We start from the raw sequence: 25,098 nt of genomic DNA, 5'->3' as shown, positions 1-25,098 counted from the left end.
CAAAAAATCTAGCTGTCAACACTGAATATTGCATTGTTGCATTTCTTTTCAGTTCTCTTTGACAGACATTTAAAAAAAATCTCACGTACCCCTTGGCATACCTTCAAGTACCCCCAGGGGTACGCGTACCCCCATTTGAGAACCACTGCTTTATTCGAATCCATGGGAACGAATCCCAAATGGGCAATATTATGCCCATTTGATTGTAGACTCTTACTGACACCTTGTGGCGATATGAAAATACTACGCATCAATAGTTTGGGCTAGTGATGGGTTGATGAGGCGTCATGAAGCGTTTCGACACATTGCAAAACTGTATTGGTACTGAGTCGATACTGTGTCACTAAATACTGACATCTACTGGACATTAAAAATCCCTACAGGCAACCTATGGACCGACTCAACTGACACTGATTTTATGACCTAGTATATACAATAATATAAACCAAGTCATCGTATTTCATTTAGGATTATTTCATATCTTCATTTAAATAAAAATATATTTGTATCTTTTTTAGATACAGTCAATAAATGTGAACATGTATCATAACATGGAAATCTAAGAGAACGTGTTGTGAATGAGGATGCTTGTCTACTGGGATTTTTTTAAAATTTTTTTTACACATTTTTATTAAAAAAAACAGTTTTTCCAACGTATTACATTTTAGACGATTTCTCTTAGTTATTTCTCCGGCTGTAGAAAAGACCCGCTCACAGGGCACAGAGGAGGCGTCAGTGCGACACAGTTCGCGTATCGGTTACGTGACCGAAACAGCTCTTGATCGGTCACGTGACTTTCTAAAAGCGGTACGCGCACCGGCACAGGCTTTTGCTCTATGAGCTCGACGCATGCGCCGATGCATCGGTGTTGCCGGACCCATCACTAGTTTGGGCACTTCCGGGTTGACGATGTTAGTTCAGTTCATGAGACAATTGAGAAGTAGACAAGTTGTGTTAGCTCTTACAAGCCTTGGAAAAGATAAGTCTGTAAGTAAACTGTTTAACTTGTTTATGTAACTCAATATTGAGGTGGAAAGTGGTTAAATTTGATAGTAAGATGTTTATTGAAAAACGATTTTTGTGCACTGTTTCAATAGATGATTTGAGGACTTAAAATGGCTGCCAGTCATGTATTTCCACCATCGAAATAGTTTCAACACTCAGAAGTATTTGTTTGATGATACTACTGTATATTTGTGTGAAGCTAATATTTACATATTGTGTATTACATTTAAGTATGTTAATTGAATCACATAGCTTATACATTTGTCATTGTGTCTATTTCAGTTTAAAACAAATAAAAATAACAGTCCAGTGCAAGACAAAAGTAAAGATAGGAAAAGATAAAGCAAGATCAACAACAATAAAGAGCCTAAAGGGATTAATCTGCTTTGGAACTTTATTAGACGTCTTGGATTGTTTGTTAGCTGTCTGCCTGTGTGTGTAGTTAGTATGTTCCAATAGCAGCAGAAGTGCACTTTTTGGAGAGCTGTATTATTTTCAGTTTTGTGCCCAAGGGACTGATTTTATTTAACACTATATTATTATTTATACACCTATAGTGATCACAGAGACAGGTTGTTTTTGTGTTACTGTATATATTTGTTTTTCTGAAAAATCTCACTTAATATACTTTGGGTAACAACAGTCAATATTTTTATTTTTTATTTTTTTAGGGGGGTTACAGTCAATATTTATTTATTTATTTAATTTTATTTTTTTTCTTATAAAATAAAAGTGAGTTTTTGTTAAACCAAATATTGTGTTTTTTTCCATATACCGGTACAACAACCTATCTGGATTCGATAAGAGAATCGATAAGGAATCGGTTTGATAAGAGGATTCGATAATGGGCTCGAACTCGATAATTTCTTATCAAACATCATCCCTATCTGTGTATGTATATATGTTTGTATGTATGTATATTTATGTATATATATATGTATGTATGTATGTATGTATATTTATGTATATATATATGCATGTACAGTATGTATGTATGTACATTTGTGTATATATATCTGTGTATATATATATGAATGTATATCTGTGTATATATTTATGTATATCTGTATACATATGTGTATATATAATGTATATACAGTTCAGAACTATAAAATAAGTGCCAAAGTTGTCAGCATTAGAGGGCCCTTTAACTACTAACAAGCCAGCTTCAATCTTTGGCGGCGGTAAAGACAACATTAAAGGAAAACTGCACTTTTTGGGGGAGCTTTGCTCGTTATCCACAATCCCCATGTGAGACAAGAGCAATCAATCAATATCTTCTATTTAACCAGGTAAAAAAACTCATTGAGATTAACGTCTCTTTTCCAATAGTTGCCTGGCCAAGAGGGCAGCAAGACCAAGTTACAGAAATGCATATAAAAACAACAAACAGCAGCAGTCATACACCACAATTAAAAAATAAATGTCTTACATATGTTAACATAAAAACCTGTGCTTGATCAAAACAATGTATACAATGTAAAAACAAGTACAATGCCCAATAGTAACAGTTTCTCAATCTTTTAAAATGGCCTGAAATTCCCCCAAAGTGATCTGCTCAGTTAACCTCAGATCCTCCTTTAAGTTATTCCATGACCACGGAGCAGTATATCTGAAAGATTTTTTTACAAGACTTGTGTTGATTTTAGGAACAAACATGCTAAGTATGTCCTGCTACCTTAAGCTGGAGCGACTGGGATCTCTACACATAAAATAACACAAATAAGGGGGAACCAGACCAAGAAGTGATTTATATATAAAACACAACCATGCAGAAAATCTGCGTACTGATAGAGATGAACAGTTTGCCTTTGCATGTAAAGTGCAATGGTGGACAAGGTTGCCACAACCAGTAATAAAACATAGGCACAATGATATACAGTATCCAGTTTTTTCAAGTAATCGTCGGGTGCATTCATAAAAAGCAAGTCTCCATAATCCAGCAAAGGCATAAAAGTGGTCAGAATCAAGCGTTTCCTAACTTGTAGGTAAAAACAGGATTTGTTTCTAAAGAAAAATCCCTATTTAATTATAAGTTTAGCCACAAGTTTTTCAATGTGAGATTTAACGGACAAGTTCTCATCAGTTACAACTCCCAAGTACTTAAATGTTGTGACCATTTCAAGTTAAACCGTATGAGCAGCTAATATTTCTGGAGTGTTCGTTTGCCATTTTGAAATAACAACACCTTAGGTTTTTGTGCATTTAGCACTAGTCTCAGATGAGTCCGCTGGGACTGAACAACATCAAAAGCTGACTGCAGGAGCTCAAGGGTTCGCACAACAGCTGGGGATGAACAATACATGACTGCGTTGTCCGCATGAAAATGGAACGCAGGATCTGACACATTATCAGAGATTATTTACAAACCCCGTTTCCATATGAGTTGGGAAATTGTGTTAGATGTAAATATAAACGGAATACAATGATTTGCAAATCCTTTTCAACCCATATTCAATTGAATGCACTAAAAAGACAAGATATTTGATGTTCAAACTCATAAACTTTATTTTTTTTTGCAAATAATAATTAACTTCGAATTTCATGGCTGCAACACGTGCCAAAGTAGTTGGGGAAAGGGCATGTTCACCACTGTGTTACATGGCCTTTCCTTTTAACAACACTCAGTAAACGTTTGGGAACTGAGGAGACACATTTTTGAAGCTTCTCAGATGGAATTCTTTCCCATTCTTGCTTGATGTACAGCTTAAGTTGTTCAACAGTCCGGGGGTCTCCGTTGTGGTATTTTAGGCTTCATAATGCGCCACACATTTTCAATGGGAAACAGGTCTGGACTACAGGCAGGCCAGTCTAGTACCCGCACTCTTTTACTATGAAGCCACGTTGATGTAACACGTGGCTTGGCATTGTCTTGCTAAAATAAGCAGGGGCGTCCATGGTAACGTTGCTTGGATGGCAACATATGTTGCTCCAAAACCTGTATGTACCTTTCAGCATTAATGGCGCCTTCACAGATGTGTAAGTTACCCATGTCTTGGGCACTAATACACCCCCATACCATCACAGATGCTGGCTTTTCAACTTTGCGCCTATAACCACCCGGATGGTTCTTTTCCTCTTTGGTCCGGAGGACACGACGTCCACAGTTTCCAAAAACAATTTGAAATGTGGACTCATCAGACCACAGAACACTTTTCCACTTTGTATCAGTCCATCTTAGATGAGCTCAGGCCCAGCGAAGCTGACGGCGTTTCTGGGTGTTGTTGATAAACGGTTTTCGCCTTGCATAGGAGAGTTTTAACTTGCACTTACAGATGTAGCGACCAACTGTAGTTACTGACAGTGGGTTTCTGAAGTGTTCCTGAGCCCATGTGGTGATATCCTTTACACACTGATGTCGCTTGTTGATGCAGTACAGCCTGAGGGATCAAAGGTCACGGGCTTAGCTGCTTACGTGCAGTGATTTCTCCAGATTCTCTGAACCCTTTGATGATATTACGGACCGTAGATGGTGAAATCCCTAAATTCCTTGCAATAGCTGGTTGAGAAAGGTTTTTCTTAAACTGTTCAACAATTTGCTCACGCATTTGTTGACAAAGTGGTGACCCTCGCCCCATCCTTGTTTGTGAATGACTGAGCATTTCATGGAATCTACTTTTATACCCAATCATGGCACCCACCTGTTCCCAATTTGCCTGTTCACCTGTGGGATGTTCCAAATAAGTGTTTGATGCGCATTCCTCAACTTTATCAGTATTTATTGCCACCTTTCCCAACTTCTTTGTCACGTGTTGCTGGCATCAAATTCTAAAGTTAATGATTATTTGCAAATAAAAAAATGTTTATGAGTTTGAACATCAAATATGTTGTCTTTGTAGCATATTCAACTGAATATGGGTTGAAAATGATTTGCAAATCATTGTATTCCGTTTATATTTACATCTAACACAATTTCCCAAATCATATGGAAACGGGGTTTGTACATAAATGGAAAACAACAACGGACTTAATACGGAACCCTGCGGTATACCATTTAATACAGGGAGAAAAGACGAAGATGATCCAGCTACCTGGACGCATTGGATTCTATTGGACAGGTCATTAGAAAACCACTTCACAGCATGCTGAGATAAAGACCAATCCTGTGCAGTCTGTATCAAATGTTTTTGACAGGTCAATAAACAAACCTGCTTAATATTTTTTGCAATCCAGTAATGTCATTTATAGCTATGATAGCAGCAATTATTGTGCTATGTCTCTTCCTAAAACATGATTGATGTTCGGAAAGCAGACCATTGACAAATAATTAAAAAACTGCTAGTACAAGGAGGCTACAACGCAGGTAATTGGGATTCAACTATTCCACCTTTCAGGTGCTCTAAAAACATCCCAAAACTGCCAACAACTCGTCATTTACGTGCCGTGACCTGACTATATAACCAAGCTATCGCGCATTATTTTGGAAGCTAATACAGAGTAGGGTTGTACGGTATACCGGTATTGGTATAGTACCGCGATACTAATGAATCATATCCCGTACTATACCGCTTCTAAAAAGAGGTGCTTTAAAACATGGCTAGCTAGTTAGCGGCAGTGTTGTAGCTACTTCTAAATCACTAATCCTCGACTCCATGGCGACAAATAAAGTAAGTTTCTTACAAGTATCATCCCTGCAGGACGAGGAATAGCTAAACATGCTTCACTACACACCGTAGCTCACCGGCGTCACAATGTAAACAAACGCCATGGGTGGATCTACACCTGACATCCACTGTAATGATACCAAGTACAGGAACATATCTTGTCGATACTACTATGATTACATCAATATTTTTTAGCATCACAAAATCTGTTTGTTTAAAAAAAGAAGTATATTATGTTTATAAACTCAGGAAATACGTCCCTGGACACATGAAACTTTGAATATGACCAATGTATGATCCTGTAATTACTTGGTATTGGATTGATACCTAAATGTGTGGTATCATCCAAAACTAATGTAAATTATCAAACAACAGAAGAATAAGTGATTATTACATTTTAACAAAAGTGTAGATAGAACATGTTGAAAGAGAAAGTAAGCAGCTATTAACAGTAAATGAACAAGTAGATTAATAATTCATTTTCCACCACCTGTCCTTAATAATGTTGACAAAATAAAAGAATGACAAATGACACAATATGTTACTGCATATGTCAGCAGAATAAATTAGGAGCCTTTGTTAGTTTACTTGCTACTAAAAGACAAGTTGTCTTGTATGTTCACTATTTTATTTAAGGACAAACTTGCAATAAGAAACATATGTTTAATGTACCCTAAGATTTTTTGTTAAAATAAAGTCAATAATGCAATTTTTTGTGGTCCCCTTTATTTAGAAAAGTACCGAAAAGTATCGAAATACATTTTGGTACCAGTACCAAAATGATGATATGGGGACAACACTACCGTATTTTTCGGAGTGTTAGCATCGATTAGCATGTGACCAAATATGCCTGATTAGGCAAGGCAAGGCAACTTTATTTGTATAGCACTTTTCATACACAAGGCAGACTCAAAGTGCTTCACAGACAACAAAGTGAAATGAAAGAAAATAAAAGCAAAATTATAATGTAGACAATAAAAATAAAAACAGTGCGGACGTTAAAAGATTAGAATATTTAGCTAAAAGCTAAGGTGAACATAAAAGTCTTCAGTCTAGTTTTAAAAGTAGTCAGAGTTGGGGAAAGTCTGACATCTTCAGGAAGTTTATTCCAGCTATTTGTTGCACAGTGACTGAATGATGCTCTCCCCTGATTTGAGTTTACTCTGGGAACCGCTAACAGATTGGTCTCAGAAGATCTTAGTGATCTAGAGGGCTTCTATAGTGGGAGCATATCAGTGATATACTTCGGCCCTGATATTGGAGAAGAATGTTTCTCTAGCACTTTTTAAGACTAAATTGTAGGCCTGGAGGCTCTCTTTATAGATGTCATGGTGAATATGAAGTTTTGTATTCCGCCAGATTCGTTCAGCCTTCCTCACTCTCTTCTCTGGGCTGTTACAACAGCAGATTTTCTCCAGGGTGCCTTTTGCTTACCAGAAATCATTTTAACTGTAACAGGTGCAATGATATCTATGATATTCACAATTTTGGAATTTAAAGTTGCTTACAAGATCATTAGCACTCCAACAAGTCAACAACATCAACAAAGCTCACCTTTGTATATTCACGCACAGCATACAAAGTTTGGTGGACAAAATGAGACAAATAAGTGGCATGAAACACGTCGGAGAAAGTTATACCGTATTTTTCAGAGTATAAGTCGCTCCGGGGTATAAGTCGCACCGGCCGAAAATGCACAATAAAGAAGGAAAAAAACATACACTACCGTTCAAAAGTTTGGGGTCACATTGAAATGTCCTTATTTTTCAATGAAGATAACTTTAAACTAGTCTTAACTTTAAAGAAATACACTCTATACATTGCTAATGTGGTAAATGACTATTCTAGCTGCAAATGTCTGGTTTTTGGTGCAATATCTACATAGGTGTATAGAGACCCATTTCCAGCAACTATCACTCCAGTGTTCTAATGATACAATGTGTTTGCTCATTGGCTCAGAAGGCTAATTGATGATTAGAAAACCCTTGTGCAATCATGTTCACACATCTGAAAACAGTTTAGCTCGTTACAGAAGCTACAAAACCGACCTTCCTTTGAGCAGATTGAGTTTCTGGAGCATCACATTTGTGGGGTCAATTAAACGCTCAAAATGGCCAGAAAAAGAGAACTTTCATCTGAAACTCGACAGTCTATTCTTGTTCTTAGAAATGAAGGCTATTCCACAAAATTGTTTGGGTGACCCCAAACTTTTGAACAGTAGTGTAAGTCGCACTGGAGTATAAGTCGCATTTTTTGGGGAAATTTATTTGATAAAAGCCAACACCAAGAATAGACATTTGAAAGGCAAATTAAAATAAATAAAGAATAGTGAACAACAGGCTGAATAAGTGTACGTTATATGAGGCATAAATAACCAACTGAGAACGTGCCTGGTATGTTAACGTAACATATTATGGTAAGAGTCATTCAAATAACTATAACATATAGAACATGCTATACGTTTACCAAACAATCTGTCACTCCTAATCGCTAAATCCCATGAAATCTTATACGTCTAGTCTCTTACGTGAATGAGCTAAATAATATTATTTGATATTTTACGCTAATGTGTTAATCATTTCACACATAAGTCGCTCCTGAGTATAAGTCGCATCCCCGGCCAAACTATGAAAAAAACTGCGACTTATAGTCCGAAAAATACGGTAATACAGAGGAACTACTTTTCTGGCTTTTTGGATGGTTTTTAGACCACTTCATATCACTATAATGTGCATTGTTAGCCGCCTTTGTACTAGCAGTTTTTCGCTCTTTAGAATGCACAGAAAAAGGAAAGTGTGTTCTTGTCTCATACAGGGATTGGTGGTGATGGGCAAAATCCCCCCTAAATGTGCCGTTTTCCTTTAAAAGTCTGCATGAAATGAATGTCACTAAGTTGTAATCATTTTTAAAGGTCTGTTGGGAGTTAAAATGTTAATTAGCTGTTTCAACAATGCAGTCCATGACTCTTCGGTCACCCCGCCGCCACATATTCTCAGTTCAATGGACAGCAACCAAGTAGCTTTCTTCTATGTCCTTGTCATTTATTCCCCCCCACCCCCCTTCCACAAATTACCTTTTGTTTGGTCTATTTCCTCAGCGATTTAGTCTCTGAGGGGAGCGAGAGAGGGAAGACGTGGACTGAGCTGAGATGAGGCATGGCTTTATCAGACCGCCATTACACTTCACCTCCATTCCATTTGCACCCTATTATTCCCATCTCGCGGCGAGGGGCCGTGTGTTCGTACTCGCGCTCTGTGCGTGCGCGGGTGGGAGCGGCGGTGAGCGAAGGGAAGGAAAGATGAGGCGAGGCAGAGGCGAGTCCATGTGATGCAGCCATTACACCTCATGCAGGTTCCATTTGCACCTTATTGTTTGTCTCATTGCCAGAAAAAAAAAAAAAAGGTGATTTACCAGGCCTGAAGAGGCAGCTGGTACTCTCCCCGGCCCCCTTTCCTTCCTGTGTCATTCTTCGTGCACATGCACACCTGTGTCATCCAGTCCACTAGGTGTCACTGTGGACCAACGTTCCCTTTAAGGTGCGCGCCTGTGCAATTGCGCACTGCTCAAGCGTCCTCTGCGCACGGCAAATCTATGCCAAGCACAGAATCAAATAAAAAAATAAGCGCATAATAATTTTCGACACACGGACACAACGGAGAAAACCGTTTTCGTCATCATTGTTCAAATATTTTAACGTCTGTCGAGACGCTTTGAGGACATGAACTCCAACCATCACTTTACTGAGCAAAACTCTTTATTGTCGGCCATAAACACATCACCAAAACATTAGTAAAAAAAAAAAGATATCCAGCAAAAGTGGTCATTTTCTGCAGTACAAACCAGACCAAAAGCAACTTTGTTATATCAACCGCCGCCGCTCGCTCTTTCTCACTTGCGCCAACACATGCACATATGGCACTTAGCCAGTGATGCGTTTACAGACACACAAAAAGTCGGACAACTCCAACACCACACTGTCATTCCAGGTCGTTACACTATGATTTACCAATCAAATGTGTGCTTATTCTAGTGTCATTTATTAGGAATCCTAATTTATAAATATTAATCATGAAATGCTGTTAGTATATTAAATAAATACTAATAAAAATATATTTTGCAGGAATGTACACATGATCCCCTGCTTACATCTCATTGTGCAACATGTGAATGTTTTAATGGGAACTAAATGCAATGTCTGAAAGGGGTACAAATTATTTCCAAAGCAGGACCTCCACCCAGACATACAATACAAGTACACAGTTCATGAAAAACAATATTTTTTGTTATTGTCATTGTAAGTGGGCCTAAACACTTCTATTAGAAATGGAAATGACTGCTGTCATTTGATTATAATAATAAGAGAATGTTGTCTGTCTATCTGTGTTGGCCCTGCGATGAGGTGGGGACTTGTCCAGGGTGTACCCCGCCTTCCGCCGAATGCAGCTGAGATAGGCTCCAGCACCCCCCGCCACCCGGAAAGAGACAAGCGGTAGAAAATGGATGGATGGATGGGTGGAGATTGAACTTATTTAGTCAGGTTTGGGACAGGTGTGCTGCTGGTGTAGCCACAGTGTGCACGTCTGATGTTGCTCACATGGGCTCCACTGAATGCTCAGGGAGTTTTTGCGTTTGCTCACACACGTGAAAACTTAGAGGGAACATTGCTGTGGGCTTTGATCCTCAAGTAACCACTTGTCAGATGATTTAACGCAGTGTTTTTCAACCTTTTTTGAGCCAAGGCACATTTTTTTTAATAAAGAAAATACGGAGGCACACCGCCAGCAGAAAACGTTAAAAAATGAAACTCCACCAGGTTGTCGTGCCGTATTTTGAGTTTGTTGTTGTTTTCCTGTGTGTAGTGCTTTAGTTCCTGCCATGCGCTGTTTTGTTGGTGTTTTCCTGTAGCAGCTTCACGCTGAGTGCTATTGCCTGACCTGCTTTCTTTTGGCAAACAAGACTATTTCGGTTGTGCGGACGCTTTCCTTCTTTGTGTGGAAATTGTTGATTGTCATGTCATGTACGGATGTACTTTGTGGACGCCGTCTCCGCTCCACACAACTGTAAGTCTTTGCTGTTGTCCAGCATTCTGTTTTTGTTTACTTTCCATAGCCATTCCTATGCTTCATTGCCTTTTCCATTCCGTTTTGTTAATTTTTGGTTTAAGCGTTTACATACCTTTTTACCTGCACGCCATCTCCCGCTACGCTCTGTATATTGGGGTTACGACAGACCATCCTCGACGCGTTCAGACTTCTACAAAGCAATTACCTGCTGCCACCTACTGATATGGCGTATTACGTGGTTACCCTGCCGAGCTCTATACTGCACAGACACTAGACAACGGCACATTATTTGTAGATTATAATTATTGATTTGCAAAAAATATTTTTTGAACCAATTAGATGAAGTTGCATAATTTCCCACAGCACACCAGACAATGTCTCACGGCACACTAGTGTGCCGCGGCACAGTGGTTGAAAAACACTGATTAAACAAACTCCATTTGTGGATGTGAATGCTTGCTGTATTGTCCTTTTTACTGGCTGAGAGTGACGCTTCGCTGTCTGTGTGCCCCCCCTCAAACCCTTGCTCCCGCCCCCCCAGCTCACTCACCTCTGACCAGGCCTTGGATTTGATGGAGCGGCTCACGCAGCAGTTGGACCTCCACGCTTCAGATCTCACCCAGCTCACGTAAGTGCCAGTGAGGCGTCATGAAAAAAGTAAATAAAGAAAAGGAACGATTCCATGGAACTGCTATGAAAGTATAGTAGGAAGGGGATTCACTCATATGGGCCCCATTTGTCACGATTTACCTGACACATGAAACTTAACACATTTGGGGGGGTTGCACCATCCACATTAGCCGCCTGATGGCGGAGTGTTGACTAGCTTAACAGGACCAACTTTGACCCCTGTGTCAGTTGCTTTCCATCATTTTCAGCAGACCGCATTGCAAAATTACACTTTTCCGCACTGTATTTTCTGTATGGTTCCAATTGTTTTTAACATTTACTCCGACCGGGACTCTCTAATAACTAAAGTTCCTTGGGTGAATAATGTAAACTCACTACATTACGACAAATTGTTTTAGAGCTTTCATGGCGAGTTTACTGACATACACTACCGTTCAAAAGTTTGGGGTCACCCAAACAATTTTGTGGAATAGCCTTCATTTCTAAGAACAAGAATAGACTGTCGAGTTTCAGATGAAAGTTCTCTTTTTCTGGCCATTTTGAGCGTTTAATTGACCCCACAAATGTGATGCTCCAGAAACTCAATCTGCTCAAAGGAAGGTCAGTTTCGTAGCTTCTGTAACGAGCTAAACTGTTTTCAGATGTGTGAACATGATTGCACAAGGGTTTTCTAATCATCAATTAGCCTTCTGAGCCAATGAGCAAACACATTGTACCATTAGAACACTGGAGTGATAGTTGCTGGAAATGGGCCTCTATACACCTATGTAGATATTGCACCAAAAACCTGACATTTGCAGCTAGAATAGTCATTTACCACATTAGCAATGTATAGAGTGTATTTCTTTAAAGTTAAGACTAGTTTAAAGTTATCTTCATTGAAAGGTACAGTGCTTTTCCTTCAAAAAGAAGGACATTTCAATGTGACCCCAAACTTTTGAACGGTAGTGTATATAAGTAAGAACTAGGGATGTCCGATAATATCGGGCTGCCGATATTATCGCCCGATAAATGCTTTAAAATGTAATATCGGAAATTATCGGTATCGGTTTCGTTATTATCGGTATCGGTTTTTAAAAGTAAAATGTATGACGTTTTTAAACGCCGCTGTGTACACGGACGTAGGGAGAGGTACAGAGAGACAATAAACCTTTAAGGAACTTCCTTTACGTGCATGCCATCCCAGTCACATAATATCTACCGCAGTGGTTCTTAACCTGGGTTTATCGAACCCTAGGGGTTCGGTGAGTCGGTCTCAGGGGTTTGACGGAGCCTCTGCCGCGGAGGTCAAGACACACCAGACTCATCGTGTAAATAAAAACTTCTCCCGATCGGCGTATTATGAATACGGCAACAGCAGAAGTTACACAAATTACACGTGTGTAATTTGTTATGAGTTAATGCACTGTGTTGGTTTTGTTCTTTGAACAAGTGGATGTTCATGCACAGTTCATTTTGTGCACCAGTAAAAAAAACATAACTTTGTCTTGAATTTGAAAAAAAAAACATTTTATTTTTCACTAAAAGAAGTGTTCCGTGAATGCGCATATGAAACTGGTGGGGTTTGGTACCTCAAACAAGGTTAAGAACCACTGATCTACCGGCTATACTCATTACGAATTGATGAAAGACATACTTGGTCAACAGCCATACAGGTCACACAGAGGGTGGTCGTATAAACAACTTTAACACTGTTACAAAAATGCGCCGGACTGTGAACCCACACCAAACAAGAATGACAAACACATTTCGGGAGAACATCCGCACCATAACACAACATAACAACAGAACAAATACCCAGAATCCCTTGTAGTACTAACTCTTCCGGGACGCTACAATATAATGCTATATGATTTATTTTGGAAAAACTTGTTACATTATTTAATGCATCCAGCGGGGCATCAGAACAAAATTAGGCATAATAATGTGTTAATTCCACGACTGTATATACCGGTATCGGTTGATATCGGTAATTAAGAGTTGGACAATATCGGATATCGGCAAAAAAGCCATTATCGGACATCTCTAGTAAGAACTTTACACTAATTTATATTAGAAATGGCAACAGTGGAGGATAAATGTCCCATAACAAGAAGATAGAGAAAAAGGACTACAAAGGCGGACACGCACAATTTTTCAGGATTCATTCAGATCCCAAATACAGATCAGCAGGTACCAGAAGGTAAGAAAAGTTGCTTTTGCTTAATATTGAGAAACAAAACGCCAGATAATGTCTTACCTTACACACACACCATAATAATACTCCTATGTTGAAGCACAGTACAATCCATCAAGCGGTGCGGCTTCATAGCTTACCAAAGTTGTACTAGAACATTTTGATAGATTTTTGAGCGCCGTGTGTAATGTACTATATTTTCAATGGAACATATAAAATGTTGTTGTTTACTTGAGTCATATGGCCATCATAGTGCAGTCTACACGTATCTCATGTGTGTGACTGCCATCTACTGGTCACACTTATCATTACACCATGTACCAAATAAAATTGCTTCAAGGGCGGTAAGCAAAACCAGAATTATTACGTACATTAGGCGAACCGGTTTATAATTTGTTATTGATCCTTTTAAAGTTGGAAGCGGTGTCAGAAACACATCTAAAAACTGTGTCAGTCGGCAAATCTGGAAACCTAGGGAAAGTATTAGGAACCAAACTGTGGCTTTATAGATATCTAAAAAAAGTGTTGATTACAAGTAGGGAGTGACAATTTCTGGAAAGACACAAAACTGTTTTCAATGTATTTAACGCTGTTAATTCCCAGACTTGACCATCTTAAAAAGGCATTATCGACCAGAAAGGGAGGTAAAGCAGGATTAGCAGTGATGGGTGCAAGACTAGAAATAGTCTGCCAACCAAAATAGCGCGCAAACTCAACCCGGATTCTAAATGAGGTTTTTACGATTGGATTTTTCGTAAAAAGCGAATGTTGATGAGTGAACAAGAGCCCTAAAAGATACTGGTTTGATTGAGTTAGCCTTCATAACCAGCCATGCTTCATATTACACGCAATACTCAACAATTCCAATGTTGGTGAGCCTTTAGTAAAACCTAAAGTTTGGTCGTGCTCATCTCCCGACGATTTAGGTCTCTGCAAATATTGCTTACGTAACCTGTGGGTCTTTTTTAATACAAATGAAGTCTAAAATCTGACTAATTTACGGAAAAAGGACTGAGGGAGAAATAGTCTTATACACTGGAATGAATAGGAAAATTGCCGAAGTAAAGTCATTTAAAAAGAGATGACTAAGAAGGACTTTTACTTAACAAAGCTTTTCCTGGGCAAGGTTAGGCATATGGACTTATAAATAAATTACTAGTTTTTTGTTTTTCATTACGTTTTACTTCTGCTGCTGTATGGTAAAACCTGCACTGCAATGTTATTTCCCCATTGTGGGATAAATAAGTCTATCCTATCCTAAAATAACATTTTTACCTAAAGTGAATTGTTCTTGCCATCATCTTTTAATGAGCAACCTGATTGACGACAGCACACAAAAGTTCAGTTGAAAGTATAACAAAATGCCAGTGCCTCACCAGCCATGATCCTCACTGATGCCAATGGTCGTTCTCAAAGAAATGTATTCTACCAGTGGCGTGCGGTGAGGTTAATGTCTTTTGAACAGTAGTGTAGGTACAAGGTCTCATTGGATTCCACACTTTCTCCTTTTTCCATTGTGGATCACGGATTTGTATTTTAAACCACCTCGGATACTATATCCTCTTGAAAATGAGAGTCGAGAACGCGAAATGGACATTCACAGTGACTTTTATCTCCACAACAATACATTGGTGAAGCACTTTAGCTACGGAGCTAACGTGATAGCATCGGTCTTAACTGCAGATAGAAACAAAATAAATAAACCCCTAACTGGAAGGATAGATAGAAAATCAACAATACTATTAAACCATGGACATGTAACTACACGGTTAATGCTTTCCAGCCTGGCGAAGCTTAACAATGCTTTTGCTAACGACGCCATTGAAGCTAACTTAGCTACGGGACCTCACAGAGCTATGCTAAAAACATTTGCTATCCACCTACGCCAGCCAGCCCTCATCTGCTCTTCAACACCCGTGCTCACCTGCGTTCCAGCGATCGACGGGAAGACGAAGGACTTAACCCGATCATCGATGCGGTCGGCGGCTAGCGTCGGATAGCGCATCTGATATCCAAGTCAAAGTCCTCCTGGTTGTGTTGCTGCAGCCAGCCGCTAATACACCGATCCCACCTACAGCTTTCTTCTTTGCAGTCTTCATTGTTCATTAAACAAATTGCAAAAGATTCACCAACACAGATGTCCAGAATACTGTGGAATTTTGCGATGAAAACAGAGCTTTTTGTATTGGATACAATGGTGTCCCAATACTTCCGTTTCAACCATTGACGTCACGCGCATACGTCATCATACATAGACGTTTTCAACCGGAAATTTTGCGGGAAATTTAAAATTGCACTTTATAAGTTAACCCGGCTGTATTGGCATGTGTTGCAATGTTAAGATTTCCACATTGATATATAAACTTTCAGACTGCGTGGTCGGTAGTAGTGGCTTTCAGTAGGCCTTCAACTGGCATGTCCCAATACAACTTTTTCATTTTCCGATTCGATATTCCGATACCGAATTGGTTTGATTAAGGGAAATTACTCAAGACAGAGAACAATGGTAGTTTCTTGTTTTCCATACCTATTTACTATTAAGTGCAATGGACTGATGCTGTCTTTCAGTTGAAGTGGAGTTGTTATTTTGGCGACACCTAGTGGCCACAATAACTACTTCAAAGGCTCTTATTATGCAAAACCATTTTTTTTTTACCTGTTGCTACCTGTTTTTGTGTATTTGGGATCACCATAAGTCCTGAAAATGTGAACTCCAACAATGGAGGCATGGTGTAGAACAGGGGTCTCAAACACACGGAATTGGCCCGTGGGCCAATGGCAGACCGCGAGACGTTATTTTGCGGCCCCCACCTTAATATGAAAGTTTAATGTTAGTGCGGCCCGCGAGTTTTAAATGAATTGCGCTTGACAGTGTTGTGTGCGGAGCTGAAGGAATCTACCAATCACGGTGTGGTATAAGGCTCTCGACAATGTCGAGGGTGTGCCGTGATGGCACTGCCTTAAGTGTCCTCTAGACACTGTCACCGCATCATCTTTTTCTCCATACACAAACAGCGTGCCGGCCCAGACACGCAAGTTATTGCAAGACATACTTGAGGAACAGCCATACATGTCACACTGAGGGTGGTCATATTTTATTTTTTTTATTTTTTAACACTGTTAAAAATATGCGCCACACTGTGAACCCACACCAAACAAGAATGACAAACACTTTTTGGGAGAACATCCGCACCTAAACACAACATAAACACAACAGAACAAATACCCAGAATCCTTTGCAGCCCTAACTCTTCCTGGCTACAAAAACACCCCCGCTACCCCCAACCCCGCCTCCTCCCAACCCCGCCCACCTCAACCCCCCCACACACACATTAACCCCCCCCCATCTCCCGAATTCGGAGGTCTCAAGGTTGGCAAGTATGCATTGACGTCACTTGCGTGATTCACGCAAGCATAGAAACATTTTGCCGCTTTTCCACGACACCCGCACACGCTCTTCCTCCCTCCCTCCCTGCCTCCCTCGCTCGCCCGCCTGCTCTCTCCCGCCCCCATTGTAAACAGTCCGGGCGGGGAAGACGAGCTCTCCGGTAGCTTCCAAAGCACTCCGCCGAAGGAGCGAGCGACAATACAAAAGTGTGGTGCACTGGACCCCAGCGCTGATACTCCGACAGAGAGTCGCTGGGCTAATCAGACGTGTAACACGTTAGTAGTGATGTTAGCCCGTTCGGGGCTAATTGTGCTACCATAACTGTAAACTCCACGGCGAGCCCCCCCCCTCCCTCCCTTTGTTGAGCACAGGGGCACCCCGACGTGTCTTATTTCATTTCATTTCATTTCATTTTTATTTATCTCCTTCATTGATGTGCATCTTTGATCGATAGACAATTATACCTCAAATATTCAATTATACATTTACACACCAATGCCTGAGAAAGAGCAGGATGAAGAAAAATCTTATATTTTTCTTCCCCCTTCAACATAATACGTAGTCTTACTTAATGATATCATATAAACCAACAATTACATCCAAATATAACGAAAACAAAAACAACACAAAAAAACACAAGTGCAAAACTTCATGAAGTACAAACCGAACAAAAGAAGTAATATACACCTCACGGGATGATACAAAACAAATACAAAACCAGGCAAAAAATAAGTACAGTAATAAATATAAAGCAAAATGTAAACACTTATGGCTGTCCATGTGATCTTTTTTCAATTGGAATATATTTTTACAATCTTTTATCTCATTGTATAGAGAATTCCATAGTTTAACCCCCACCACTGATATGCACATTTGTTTTAAAGTTGTCCTTGAAGGCCTACTGAAAGCCACTACTACCGACCACGCAGTCTGATAGTTTATATATCAATGATGAAATCTTAACATTGCAACACATGCCAATACGGCCGGGTTAACTTATAAAGTGCAATTTTAAAATTCCCGCCACACTTCCGGTTGAAAATCTCCTTTGGATATGATTTATGCGCGTGACGTCACAAAATGCACGGAAGTGTTTGGGCCCTATTGGACACAATACACAAAGCTCTGTTTTCTTCGACAAAATTCCACAGTATTTTGGACATCTGTGTTGGTGAATCTTTTGCAATTTGTTTAATGAACAATGGAGGCTGCAAAGAAGAACGTTGTAGGTGGGATCGATCGGTGTCTTAGCGGCTAAGTACAATACTTAACAGCAACACAACAAGGACTACTTACCCTGATAGAAGACGCCTAGCTGATGCTTGCCGCCAAACCCACGGATGAAGTCCTTCGTCGCGCTGTTGATCGCTGGAACGCAGGTGAGCACGGCTTTTGATGGGAAGATGAGGGCTGGCTGGCGTAGGTGGAGCGCTAATGTTTTATCATAGTTCTGTGAGTTCCGGCTGCTAAGTTGCTAAATTAGCCTTAGCGTCGTTAGCAACAGCATTGTTAAGCCTTACCAGGCTGAGTATTTTTAACCGTGTAGTTACATGTACATGGTTTAATAGTATTTTTGCTCTTCTGTCTATCCTTCCAGTCAGGGGTTTATTTATTTTGTTTCTATCTTCATTTGAGAACGATGCTAGCACGTTAGCTCAGTAGCTAAGTGTGTCACTGATGTATTGTCTTGGAGATAAAAGTCACATTAAATGTCCATTTCGCGTGCTCGACTCTCATTTTCAAGAGGATATAGTATCCGAGGTGGTTTAAAATACAAATCCGTGATACACAATAGAAAAAGGAGAGAGTACATAGTTCTGTGAGTTCCGGTTGCTAAGTTGCTAAATTAGCCTTAGTGTCGTTAGCAACAGCATTGTTAAGCCTTACCAGGCTGAGAATTTTTAACCGTGTAGTTACATGTACATGGTTTAATATTATTTTTGCTCTTCTGTCTATCCTTCCAGCCAGGGGTTTATTTATTTTGTTTCTATCTTCATTTGAGAACGATGCTAGCACGTTAGCTCAGTAGCTAAGTGTGTCACCGATGTATTGTCTTGGAGATAAAAGTCACTTTAAATGTCCATTTCGCGTGCTCGACTCTCATTTTCAAGAGGATATAGTATCCAAGGTGGTTTAAAATACAAATCTGTGATCTACAATAGAAAAAGGAGAGTGTGGAATCCAATGAGCCAGCTTGTACCTAAGTTACGGTCAGAGCGAAAAAAGATACGTCCATCACTGCCTCTCAAGTCCTTCACTGTAACGTTCCTCATCTACGAATCTTTCATCCTCGCTCAAATTAATGGGGTAATCGTCACTTTCTCGGTCTGAATCTCTCTCGCTCCATTGTAAACAATGGGGAATTGTGAGGAATACTAGCTCCTGTGACGTCACGCTACTTCCGGTACAGGCAAGGCTTTTTTTAATCAGCGAGCAAAAGTTGCGAACTTTATCGTCGATTTTCTCTCCTAAATCCTTTCAGCAAAAATATGGCAATATCGCGAAATGATCGAGTATGACACATAGAATGGATCTGCTATTCCCGTTTAAATAAAAAAAAATCATTTCAGTAGGCCTTTGAGTACTGATGTTGGAAATGACCTTTTCTTCTATGCTCTTCATTCTCAGAAGTGATGACAAACGTTTTTTGTAAATTTGCTGGTAATGTTTTACTTTTAGCCTTAAACATGACACATAATGTCTGTAGCTCCTGTAATTTCAATAAACCCGAATTAATAAATAATATGTTAGTGTGTTCTAAGTAATCTACTTTATGAATAATCCTTATAGCTCTTTTCTGTAGTTGATACAGAGAAAGTTGCGGTGCACAAGGAATACAATTTGAAACGTCATTATACAACTAGACATGCTGAAGAGTATGCAAAATACCAGGGAGATGAGAGAGTGAACCGGGTTGCAAATTTTAAAACCAGTCTACTGAGGCAACAAGATGTCGTCAAGAAAGCAAGCGAAAAGAGCGATGCAGCAGTCAAAGCTAGCTACATGGTGAGTGAGATGGTTGCTAGAGTGGGAAAGCCATTCAAAGAAGGTGAATTCATTAAAAAGTGCATGTTAGATTTTTTTAAAGAAATCTTTTCTTGCGGCCCAGCCTCACCCAGTTTCTGCATCCAGTGGCCCCCAGGTAAATTGAGTTTGAGACCCCTGGTGTAGAAGAATGATCTTATCATCTTTCAAACTTACTCCAAACGAGCCGTTTGGAATTTGAGACTTAAGTGACGTATTTTTCCTTGGCTACATCAAAGGATATCTCCATGTATGGTAAATAATAGGCTATATGTAATATATGACTATATATTTTGATTCCGAAGAAATAGCGATTGTTGAAGGACCGGAATTGACGCTGTGGCGCATTTGCTTACATGTGAGTTGAAAAACAAAGCTAATGTATATCCACGCTGATGTCCGTGTGTCCTCTACTTAACAGCCATTAAAAGATTAGAACCCTCCCAAATATATTACACTTATATACATCCATTCATACATTATATCACTTTCATTTATTTTCACGTAAAAAACACTATTTTTTAAGGTGTTGCAACTTTTCTTTTATTTTGTAGTAGTAGCGACGTCCTCCCGGGTAATATCCTTTTTTTTCACTTTATCAAAGTGTCAAAAGATGGAGCTGATTTATGACATTCAGACTTTACTTAAATCAGGGGTGTCCAAACTTTTTCCACTGAGGGCCGCACACTGAAAAATCAAAGCAAGCGGGGGCCATTTTGATATTTTTTATTTAAAAAACCAATACAATATATGTATAAAAAATATACATTTAGGCCTCCACTCAGGCTTGATCCTGGGGACCCCAAAGGGTTTTGGTCAAAAAAATATACAAAATGTGTCATTATTCACTATTATTTTTATTATTATTCAACTTTTAAAACTCTAGATCAACTTTAGGTCTATCTGTCAATATAACGTATTTAAAGATTTAAGTTGTATGCTCTTTTTGTCAAAGAAAACCCTGTTTTTTATGAAAAAAAACAATATATGCAATATTTTCACCCAATAAAATTTTTAAGTGGAATATTTGAGATTATATAATAATTGGAGTCTTAAAAAGGTCAACTCATAAGACCATTAATTTTAATTCATTATTATTTTTTAAGCAATGACACTTAAAAACAAATCACACTAAAATTATTGGGGATCTCATTAAAATGTTAAAAAATATATATATTTTTTCACTGTTTACTTTTAACACAATAATCTTGAGATCAACTTCAGATCTATCGGTCAATTATAAGTTTTATTGTTGTTTGTTTTTTGTTTGTTCATTTTAGGCCCTTCTTTAAAAAAAACAGCTCAGTTTTTTATATGGCAAACACAAAATATGCAACATTTTCCCCAAAAAATATCTCAAAGTGGAATATTTAATGTGACGTAATTGGAACCTTGAATCGGTCAATGATTCATAATGACATTGATTTTGATTCTTTTTTTTTTTTTTTAAAGAAACAGCCTGCATGGCAGCTTTGTGTTATTACAGTAAACATTGCAACATTTTCTTGTTACATTTCACCTGTTTGCTCTTTTATACCACTTTTTATGTTTTACATTTTTTTCAATCATATTTTTAAAATGTGCCGTGGGGCCGTTAAAAAATGCCCCCCGGGCCGCATTTTGGACACCCCTGATGGTGCTAACTCTTTTAATGACATTCAGGCTATACTTCAATCAATAACGGAGCAGCATCTTCTCATCCGTGGCTCACTAGTGCAACAACGACGTCGGAAATGTGTCCCGTGAAAAACCGTCCGACCGGAACTCTCTAATAACTAAAGTTCCTTGGGTGAATAATGTAAACTCACTACAGTTTTTAGCGCTTCCGTAGCGAGATATAAGTTAGAACTTTACACTACTTTATATTACAAATGGCAACAGCAGAGGATGAATGTCCCATAACAAGAAGATAGAGAAAAAGAAGAAGCTTATCGACTACGGCAGGGGTGTCAAACTCAAATACAGAGTGGGCCAAAATGTAAAACTGAACAAAGCCGCGGGCCAAGGTTGAACAAATTAACCTTTTAATAGGGACCCAAACAAGTTTTGCATTGAATATTGAACAAGCAAGGCTTATATAACTTTATAGTGACATGCAAAATCGAGTTTAAAATAATAATAATAATTAAAAAATATCAATGGCATATCAAATACAATTTAAATAAAAATGGAATGCCTCTTTTCTATTTGCAGCCTTCTGAGGTAAATACAACATGAACTTTTTCCACAGGCTAATACATTTGAAAATAAAATAACAATGAATAAACCAACCATTCAGGACTTTAAACTGCTCAGTTTGCAACACACTGATCTAATCTGATGTGCCCAAGCCAGATACCTGCCATCTTTTCTTGGATGCTAGTTCATTAATGTCGGGGCTCAGGCTTTGAGCTGAGGCAACCTTCATTATCCAACGAAGGTGTTCATCAGTCCTTATATCTCGTAGTCCACCCGGACCACAGTCTTGGGGGCGTGCCTTAAAGGCACTGCCTTTAACGTCCTCTACGAGCTGTCGTCACGTCCCCTTTTCATCCATTCTAACAACGTGCCGGCCCAGTCACAAGATATGTGCGGCTTCTGTTACGCACACACACGTGAATGCAACGCATACTTGATCAACAGCGATACAGGTTACACTGAGGGTGACCGTATAAACAACTTTAACACTGTTAGAAATATACACCACACTGTGAATCCACACCAAACCAGAATGACAAACACATTTCGGGAGAACATCCGCACCGTAACACAACATAAACACAACAGAACAAATACCCAGAAGCCTTTGCAGCACTAACTCTTCCGGGACGCTACAAAATACACCCCCTGCTACCAGCAACCCCCCCCCCCCCCCCCCCACACACACACCTTGTAGCGTCCAGGAAGAGTTAGTGCTGCAAAGGGTTCTGGCGTATATTTCTAACCGTGTTAAAGTTGTTTATACGGCCACCCTCAGTGTAACCTGTATCGCTGTTGATCAAGTATGCGTTGCATTCAGAAGCCGCACATATTATGTGACTGTGCCGGCACTCGTTGGACTGGATGAAAAGCGGACGTGACGATTTTCGGGAGGGGCACTGAAATTTGGGAGTCTCCCGGGAGGGTTGGCAAGTATGAGAATTAGCGGTGAATGCGGTGTTACCGCGGCACCACCGCTGTATATAATCGGCGGGCCAGCTCTAGTGTTAATTGGATATCGCCTCAAGGGCCAGAGTTTGACGCCCATGGACTACGCCATCAGCACGGACTACTGTGGCGGACATGCACAGCTTTTCAGGACTTATGCAGATCTCAAATACACATCAGCAGGTACCAGAAGGTAAGAAAAGTTGGTTTTGCATAATATTGCGAAACAAAACGCCAGATAATGTCTGCTAATGGGTGCCATTTTGTGGTCCTTATACACACACCATAGTAATACTTGTATCTCTGACTACAGTAGCCATAATGGGCCGACAATCCATCAAGCGGCGCGGCTTCAGAGTCGTACTAAAACATTTTTGACAGAATTTTGAGCGCGGTCTGTAATGTTCTTTTAAGTTTTGGTGTTGTTTACTGGCGTCATATTGCAGTCTCCACGTATCTCTTATGTGTGACTACCATCTACTGGTCACACTTATCATTACACCATGTACCAAATAAGATTGCTTCGAGGTCGGTAAGCACAACCAGAATTATTCCGTTACATTAGGCGCACCGGGCTATAAGGCGCACTGTCGATTTTTGAGAAAATTAAAGTATTTTAAGTGCGCCTTATAGTCCGAAAATTACGGTAGTCTGTATCTCCATGGTAACGTTTACAATTGATCATTTTTGTTTGGCCAGTGGTGGTGCAATCTTATCAATTTTATATGTTTATTTGTACTTTGTCGACTAATTTAGAGACTTTGTATTTTTTACTACAAGAAAAAAACTGGGACTACACGTCATCCCAAACACCTTGTATGCCCCCGACGTTTATTGGGCGAGATGAAGTAAATAAATGCAGCCGAGAAGACGGATCTTTCCGTTCCAGCTCGCAATCTGTGACAAGCAAGAAAGACCCGGACATGACTGATGGACTAATCTTGTTATTCCACCTGCCACATCACATCACCAACGCTCACTATGCTGGCATAGCGTCGTATATCCTCGGTCACGTTCTGTGTTCGGCCAACGCAATTCCCTAGAAAAGATGAATAGAGAAATTGCCCCCTTTTCTTTTCCTCCTCGCAAAGTAATTCCAGTGGAAATAGCCCAGACGGAGGACGCGATGCGAGCTCATTGTGGCGCCGCGACAGGTGAGTGTTTGAACGTATCCAATGAGGGCCGGGTCAGAGCACACCGCCCGCTCTTCGGGCCTGCTCCGATGAGCCCCGATAAGGAGCACGGCGAAAGGAATGCTGAAGCCGAAACCTTCCAGCCTGCGGTAATCATTTTTAAGAGATTAGAAAAAATTACTGTTGGCTGACGGTAGGCTCGGGAGGACATGATCCTCTTTTTAGATGACGTAAGTGTTTCACCATGTCCAGGCAGAAGGGGGAGCAGCATGCTCACTCCTGCTTTTTACTACACACACACACACACACACACACACACACACACACACACACACACACACACACACACACACACACACACACACACACACACACACACACACACACACACACACACACACACACACACACACACACACACACACACACACACCAGCAGAGCTAATATGAAGTCCATGCTTACACACCGATAAGACAGGAGAAATTGTGAAGTCCTCTAGATAGCTTATCGCCCCTCTACCCCCAACTCCGCCTGTGTTCCCCTTAGTTTATTTATTTAAATGGGCTTTGGAAAGGAGAAATCACTTCGATTTGAGATGCATGGAGATCTCCGGCCAAGAGGAATGGAGGCCGGGGGAAAGATTGTGGAAATATTGACATTTACGAGAGCAAAGAGAATACGGGTGAAGCATTAGACGAGGGTATTTTTCCTTTAGAGCTGTGTGTGTGTGTTCTTGTATGTATACCCTTCTTGAGACATCAACAAGGAAAAGTATCTTCCATATGAGGACCGGTGAACAAGTTAGCACCGAAATCATTGTTCCCAATACGGAAAACCATTGCATCTAATAGAGAGCCAAATACTAGAGTCTGTGAACATTGCTCCAAAGTCAGGATTTTTTTATTTATTTAATGTGCATACAAACGTAAACATTGACAGGTGCAAAAG

The 25,098-nt window shown here is 39.8% G+C and overlaps 1 protein-coding gene across 2 annotated transcripts in view; it reads left to right on the top strand.

Annotated features, from left to right (window-relative positions):
- ptprn2 (protein tyrosine phosphatase receptor type N2) overlaps positions 1–25,098 on the top strand; it is a 379,044-nt gene that overhangs the window by 53,347 nt on the left and 300,599 nt on the right. For both annotated transcript variants that reach the window (XM_062021618.1, XM_062021619.1), the window contains exon 9: positions 11,214–11,300. In XM_062021618.1, the coding sequence (XP_061877602.1) occupies positions 11,214–11,300 (87 nt within the window). The remainder of the gene's footprint in view (positions 1–11,213; positions 11,301–25,098) is intronic.

The sequence above is a fragment of the Entelurus aequoreus genome, linkage group LG15 (assembly GCF_033978785.1).
Source record: "Entelurus aequoreus isolate RoL-2023_Sb linkage group LG15, RoL_Eaeq_v1.1, whole genome shotgun sequence".
NCBI classification, from domain to species: domain Eukaryota; kingdom Metazoa; phylum Chordata; class Actinopteri; order Syngnathiformes; family Syngnathidae; genus Entelurus; species Entelurus aequoreus.
Note: the sequence above shows the minus strand (reverse complement) of the source record. Positions and strands in the feature narration are given on the sequence as shown.